Source organism: Macrobrachium rosenbergii, chromosome 48 (genome assembly GCF_040412425.1).
Source record: "Macrobrachium rosenbergii isolate ZJJX-2024 chromosome 48, ASM4041242v1, whole genome shotgun sequence".
NCBI lineage: Eukaryota > Metazoa > Arthropoda > Malacostraca > Decapoda > Palaemonidae > Macrobrachium > Macrobrachium rosenbergii.
This window is the reverse complement of record NC_089788.1, coordinates 27,940,610-27,948,378: the sequence shown is the minus strand read 5'-3', so window position 1 is coordinate 27,948,378 and position 7,769 is coordinate 27,940,610. Positions and strand designations below refer to the sequence as shown.

The following is a 7,769-nucleotide window of genomic DNA, read 5'->3' as shown; positions in this document are numbered from 1 at the left end:
GTCCCCAGTTATCAGCAGCCTCGGTTACCGGCGGTCCGGTTTTACGGCGCTTGTCTAGCGACGACGATAACCAGATTTTCGTCGCTGATAACTGGTTATCGGCGCTGATAACCGGTTATCGGCGGCGCTGATCACCGGTTATTGGCGCCACTAACCGGTTATCGGCACCACTAACCAGGGATCAGTGCTATTATCACCGATTTTCGGTTAGCGGCAATTTTCGGTTGTCGTCATGCTGTCGGGAACGGAACCCCGCCGATAACCGGGGACTGCCTGTACTTAAAACCCCTCTAAAAACACTTAGAACTGCCTATTTTGATAGTTTAAACACAAGAAAAATCCTCTGAAAATGCTTATACCCGAGTATTTTAATAGTTTTATCACAAAAAGTGCATTTACTGTAGTCATGAAAATATGAAAATACAGTAATTTATTAGTGAATATTTCTCAGTGAAAAATACCATGAATGGGTGAATTTTCCGCGAATAATGGGTAGATATGTTCCACAGAGAAATTTGCGAATACGTGAGTCCGCGAATACGGGGGGTTTACTGTATTTCATAAAACCTAAATTTACTTCCAAACGTCAATGAACAGCCTACATATAATGTGATAATTTTACAAACAGGAGACCAATACAAATAAAATATAAAACAGAAACCCTCAAATTAAAATGTCTATAAGCAATATAACTTAACAAAAATATGGGGAGTCCCACACCAAAATCCCAAAAATAACTGATGTATGTTTGACTGAAAATGCAGCATAAAAAGTTAAGCACTCAGTCCTACAAAATAAAATACCCATATCTCATTTCTAATAATTTAGTTTCCCTTTATTATTTTGTTATTAAATATTTTAATACACCACTAAGTTAACATTCTTAAATCTTATGGGGCTGGCTCAAAGTATTTGTACTATATCAATACAGTAATTATTATTTCTCAAATCAGAATTCTTTAAGAATTCAACAATGGGGTAAAGGGAAAAGTTGAAAAATTCTACCTGACCCCATTAATCATGGAGACAAGTGTATCTGAACAGATTTCTCTATTAAGGTTCAGTATAACTTTTTACTGTCTTCCAAATGGCAATAGTACAAATTTCTTACATTTTTATTAACTGATTTTATTCAAAGAATAATTTTCAATTAACTGCCTTTATTTCAGAACAACCATGAGTTCACACTGTATAATTTCATTTCCAAGCAATTCTGAAACTTCATGGTGTTCATTTACATTTGCTAAGGACCGAAAATTCCCATACACTATAGAACACTCTATTTTAACACATACCACTGGTCAACTAATGGAAGAAATAGTTTGCTATCCTCTTCCACAAAAAGTATGGATTACAGGTACTTCTTACCATAATGGATTCTTTACTAGTACCAACAGTAGAAGACACAAAATGAACAACTAAGGAATTCAAGTCCTTTGCTATGCGGCGAGACTAAAAATTTTATGTAGTGTATAAAGTCGCACTAAAGTTGGTTCAGAAAAACCTGGCCAAACAAAACATTAGCATATTAAATATTTTCTCAGTCCTTAAGACATGTATATACTAACTTGGTTATTCTGGGCTGACTATTTTCATTTTTGACCATTGTGTAACTGTTTGCCCCAACTTTTTATTAACATACAAATTTAACTCATTACCAATCAATTATTGAATCAATACCTTTTACTACAAAGCATCATAAAAATTAATGCAAGTGTAACATATGATCATTTCTTTATCAGTAAATAGAGAGATCTACATCACAACCCAATATGAAAAGCAGAAATCCAGATCCAACACACATAAAAATGCACTTATGATGAGCTACATAAATCTATTGATATTTTTATCCTCACAGTGAGCTAAATGAATATATTGATATTTTTATGCTTATTTTTACTGTCTGAACTTTACACTTCCATTCAATCAAATAAAAACAAAACAATTAATGCAAATAAAACATATAAAAGCTGAACAATTACACTAAGAACTAATCAGAAAGTAAAAAGCTTCCATTACAAATGATAAAAATTCATGGCATGTTCCAAAAGTAAACATAAATAGAAGAAATGAACATGAGCTAATAGACAACTTAACTAGCAAGAAATGTGGTTAATATACAGAATTATACTAAATTACTATAAAGTAACAGATGATACGAAGTCATAGGCACTCTTACTAACTTCTTTTTGTTCAAACCTGAACACCAAACCAGTGAAGGCAGAAGCAACTGTTAATATAAGTCTTTCTTTAAGTCTACTGTATTTAACTTGCCAAATTACCAGCACTACCTAATCAGAGCAAAGGTTCTTTGTAGGTATTCCATGACTTAGAATCCAATCACTATTAAATCTGAATGCATTAATTTAAAAAGGCTTTGAGGATAACCTATCATGCAAGATAGCAATTACCTGGGAAAATCTTGGCATTTCAGCATCAATTGAAATCAGGATCCAACAATGCAAAATATTAATCAGAAAGGCAAAGGAAACAATATCACGGCAATAAAAATGTCTATGTATCTGCTTTTGGTTCGAGAGTATGTTTTATCTTATTTTGAGTGAAATAAATCAGTGGATATTTACCCAACAAATGATGATATAGTATGGGAGAATTCATTAGCATGATACTTTATGAATTTCATAACACTCAAAGTTTGTATGCTGATGACAAGAAAGTAACCTCTATTTCCAATTCCCAAAACAATCTTGAAAAATACTGTCACAAAATATTTTATTGAACAATATTGCTGACACAGAATTTAAGGATATACTTAAACCTCTCCAGAGTATTCCCACAGAACACATTTTTAAAACAGTTTAGATTTGATTTAAGTAATAAAAAAAAAGAGATAAGAATGTTGGATGAATAAATGGAGTGTTGTACTTGCTAACTCTGTTTATATCATCTGTTTAGAGTACATGATATCTTTTTACCCACAGCCTTACCAGAATCCTTCATATAACTTCACACCTACAAGCAATCACATACATAAACAGACAGAGAAATTGTAAAAATATGCAGTGCATATTTTAACAAATTATCAAAATATGCTTAAAACTGCTCTGGATACACCAGATCATGTCTTTCCCAACTGACGATAACAAGGTGAGCCAAAGTTAAAGGCAACACAAAGAGTCCAGTGTCACTGACAGTAATCTTAATTCAGTTTTAAGGGAAAAAGGTGCAATATTGTACTTCAACAAATCAGACAATAAAATCTGTCTGAGTCCTCTCTAGTATTTACCAAAGAATGGATTAATTTTCCAGAAGATATGGTTTTTTTATGAGCTGTAATGTATGAGCCTGGGTTTGCTATGATGCCTAAAGGTCAAACAAGACTGACAAATTCAGCAAAGTACAATCAATTAAGAAATATTGACTGCATATTGTCCTGCAAAGTATCTTCTGCCAGCTGGACCTCCCAAAACAAGAGAAAAATTTATGATTTTAAAATTCATTTATATACTTGGGTTTTGGGGACAAACCAGATGGCTGAAGGCAATGCAAAACTCTCACATTAAGTCATATCATCTTATCTTAAGACAGCTATTATTGATACAAAAAATTAAGTTACAGTATATCACAATCTATAACGGCAGTGAGCCTATCATATTTTCAATGAATGTAGTCACCTCCCTGCTGATAATTCCAGTCCTTCAGGTCTTTAAATGTTTCTTTAATCCAGCAGGTTCACATAAAGAATGCAATAATCTTTTTTACCATAATGCCTCTTGCAAAACAAAATAAGAGACCTCTGGCCCAATTTAGTTTAGGATTCTTTCGTGCCAAGATAACTGCAAAATAATGTATAAACATAAAGATGCTTCAAGTTTTTACCAAGATCATATTCCCTGACAAGAACACCACAAACTACGGTACACTTTAGGCCTCCACATGGAACATAATCAATGTGATGGGAGACTTACTGACTTTTCCCATTCAGAAAATGTGAAATACAGTACTGTATAAAGGATAATGCAGTATCTATATAATCTCAAAGTGAAAAAGTTACTATGATCAATAGTAACTTGATCTTCCTCAGACAATCTCATCACTATCAATATCAGGTCACAGGTGTTCCAGTTGCTGCTATTCTCATTCTTTTGGTATACGAATGGATGCCTGTAGGATTTTGCTTTGCTGAAAAAAAGATGGCATTAAAAACTGATTAAACGACATATCCATGATCATTAATGAGAGGCTTAACATTATGCTCATATCAAGTTGTTTCCTGAGGAATACGTTACTACATACTATTATCAATTCTTTGCACTATGAGGTTAAAAAACTACAAATTATTGAAGAGAAAACATTTACAAAACATTAAGTCTTGTAAAAAAAAAAAAAAAAACAGAAGAGCCACATTTTACATTAGCCAAATTTGTGGGCATTCATAAATCCTAAACACCATTGTTAAATTGTAAGATGATCATTTGCTGGTTGGCTGACAGCAAAGTGCATATGCATCCAGGCATCACGTTAAGTACTAACTTTCATGTAAAATGTAGATTATAGATAAGAAATGAGCAGGGTTGGGAGGCATGATCATAAATGCAAATGGCAGGTTTGTATCTCAAAATGTAAATTTGATTCTATAAAAACATCGCATTATAAAAACCACCATTTGGGTTAGCTCCAACTGTAATTTAATAGGGGAGACTGAGCTGCTGAAGGAACCTACCAAATTACCTGATTTGCTGATTTGAAATAAAGAGACTGAATGATGACACAAGGGCCTAGATTAGCAAAAGAACCCCATGTTCTAAAAGAAGTAAAATCCCTGACTGCAAAGACACTCAAATTAGAGGTATTATTTCTTCAGAGAGAGAGAGAGAGAGAGAGAGAGAGAGAGAGAGAGAGAGAGAGAGAGAGAGAGAGAGAGAGAGAGAGAGAGAGAGAGAGAGAGAGAGAGAGAGAGCGAGCTTGGCAGATGTACAATTATTTTATTATCTTGGGACTTATTGTTAACCTTGGGATTTTCTAAGGTCAATTCTTGGGTTTTCATAAGAAAAATAATTTGAGTAGCAGCACACACCCAAAAGACTCAGGCCAACCATTAGCATGCCAAACCACCAACCTTTTGAATTGATGCTCTCAAAAAAGGAACTCGCATGATACACAAGATACATGATAAAATCATTTTTTATAGGTGAAAATTTGGGGGTCACACGATATGCACGACTGTACATTACACAAGTATATAAGGTAATTACTTCCAGAAAGTGAACAAAGATGGGCTTGAATATACATATTGTTCTTGATTACAGTGTTGGAAACAGGAGCAGAAAATCTAGCATGAAATTAACCCACCAATTAGGACAAATTACCCTACACACCGCTTCTGCAATCAGGTTAAAAGATCAACCATTTCATAAATATGAAGCCACTAACAGCAGAATCCTGGTCTGTACAGATGTTGGCATTTCCAGAAGAAAGTAATCACCTGAAGGACAGGGATAGGAGCATAGCTCCCAGGCATGTAGAGGGCTGATGTATAATAAAAAAAAAAAAACAAGGTAACCAATGTAAGTTCTGCTAATGCTACTCCCCACTGAATATCCTGTTGACAGCAAACCAATTCAGGATGTATGAATGCCTTTGACAAACAGCCTTGCACAACCAAAGTCAGAAATGATGACTGATGAAGGGGGAACACTCATACTCATCAATAAGCTGAGACATATGTGCATCATAATTAAGGGCTGACTGGGCTCAGGGGTCTGAAGAGAAGGATGGGAGCAAAGGAAGAAATCTTGAAAAGCCTGGATATAGGTACGAAGAATCTTCCAAATGCTGAAGAATCACTTGCAGAAACTTAAAACTAACCCATCACTGGGTGTTGTCTATTATACCCGAGGCAGAATCTCAGTCAACAATAAACTAAGTACTACAGCAAATGTTGAAGAAACACTTAAGTGTTTTATGGGTCAGCCACTCCCACCACCCATCTGAAACTTGGTTCCTAAACCACTGTTGATGGTTTAGGAAACAACAATGTCTTGTAGCCACACTCCAGCACTGTGACTGCAGACTTCTGGTAGTGCACCTGGCTGCAGCAGTGAATGTAGTGGTGCAGCTTTCCATGAGAGAAGCTACTAAAGAAAGTCTTGGGTTCTTGCTAATGGCTATATTCCAAACAGTGAAAAGAGCAAAGCCATGGAAAACAGGTGTATAAGCTCAACAGGTGATAACAGCACTACAGTATTTCTTTAGGTAATGTGGCTCTTATCCAAGACAAATTTCCAAGTACCATGGTGAAAGTGCTGACATTCATCAGAGCCCAGTTGGTTGTGGCATGTTTACTTAAACCTATTATACGAGGCGTGTTAAAAAAATATCTGACCTTTATTCATAAAAAATACATGTATTCAGATACAACAACCTTAAACTAATATCCTTCAAAGCAGTCCTCTTGGGTTGCCACACACTTCTCCCAATGGTTCTGCCACTGTCAGAAGCAGCGCTGGAACACCTATTTTGAGATGGCACGCAGCTGGTCCATCACATTCTGCATGATGTCTTCTCTGGACTGAAATCTGGTCCCTTTCAGAGGCTTCTGCAGCTTGGGGAAAAGCCAAAAGTCACATGGAGCTATGTCGAGAGAGTAGGGAGCCTGATGAAGCACAGGTGTGGTGCATTTGGCCAGGAAACTCTGTACCAAATGTGAAGAATGGGTGGGTGTGTTATTGTGATGGAGCCGTCAATTGCCCCGTTGCCTGCAGAGAGAGAGAGAGAGAAACGAAACATTTACACACATTCTAAAGTACAGGCAGTCCCTGGTTATCGGCAGTCTCAGTTATTGTTGATCCGGTTTTTCAGTGCCCATCTAGCAATGAAAATCGGCGATTTTCATCACTGATGTGCGCCAATTTCTGCTTATCAGCACTCAGAATCGCATACTAGTGCCAATACATACCTAACAGAGGCACCAAAAATCGCCAATTTTCACTTGTCGTCACGCCATTGGAATGGAACCCTCACCAATAACCAGGGACTGGTTTTTTTAGGGGACCAGATTTCAGTCCAGAGAAGATATCATGCAGAAATGCAACAGATCAACTGTGTGCCATCTCAAAAGAGGCGTGCCAGTGCTGCTTCTGACAGGTTGAATATTTTTTTAACACACCTCATATATTTGCAATATGTATCACAGTGCAATAGCAACCACAGAAGGAACAAGGGCTAAAAGAGTGGCATCACTGGCATTTGCAACCAATCTGTTCTCCAGACCTTGCCACATGTCACTAGTACACATAATAAAGAGCAAAGGTCTAAGAACTCTACCTTGAGGAACACCTGAAATGACACTGTTAAAGCTACAATACTGGCCATCAACACAGACCATGTGGGCTCTGTCTATTAAAAATTCTTTCGAATATCAAGAAATTCCAACAATTCTATATATGGCTGTCTCTTGGACAGGATTAGTATGGCTCACTCACAGGATTTTCAAAAGCTTTATTCATTATTTGTGGAGACTGCAATGCAGAGCACAGCGAGTGACTTACCTCTAATTCCACAGATCAACGTAGCTGGTCTGCTGTTCTGGTCCTTGCTTATGAGTTTGATTAACAAGATTGTTTCTGATGGAGCCAGCGTCCTCTTAAGAGTCAGTGACCTCCATACAATTTTGGGAAAAGTTCTTATCCTAGTCACTGATCCTTAGTGAGATTTTCATTCGCCCAGAATTAATGGCTAAGACATATTCTTCTAGCAAGAATAGGGTCACTCTTAATTCCTTTGCTATCTTTACCTTTCCTTTATTC

General features: G+C 36.5%; 1 protein-coding gene across 4 annotated transcripts in view; it reads right to left on the bottom strand.

Moving 5' to 3' along the window:
• Window positions 1-512: 512 nt before the first annotated feature.
• Window positions 513-7,769, bottom strand: part of LOC136831322 (zinc finger-containing ubiquitin peptidase 1-like) — a 308,022-nt gene continuing 300,765 nt past the window's right edge. For 2 of the 4 annotated variants that reach the window (XM_067091555.1, XM_067091556.1), the window contains exon 11: window positions 3,960-4,143. In XM_067091555.1, the coding sequence (XP_066947656.1) occupies window positions 4,099-4,143 (45 nt within the window). In that variant the 3' untranslated portion in view covers window positions 3,960-4,098. Of the gene's footprint in view, window positions 4,144-7,769 lie in introns of all 4 variants that reach the window. The other 2 variants (XR_010850840.1, XM_067091557.1) reach the window with 2 other exon arrangements.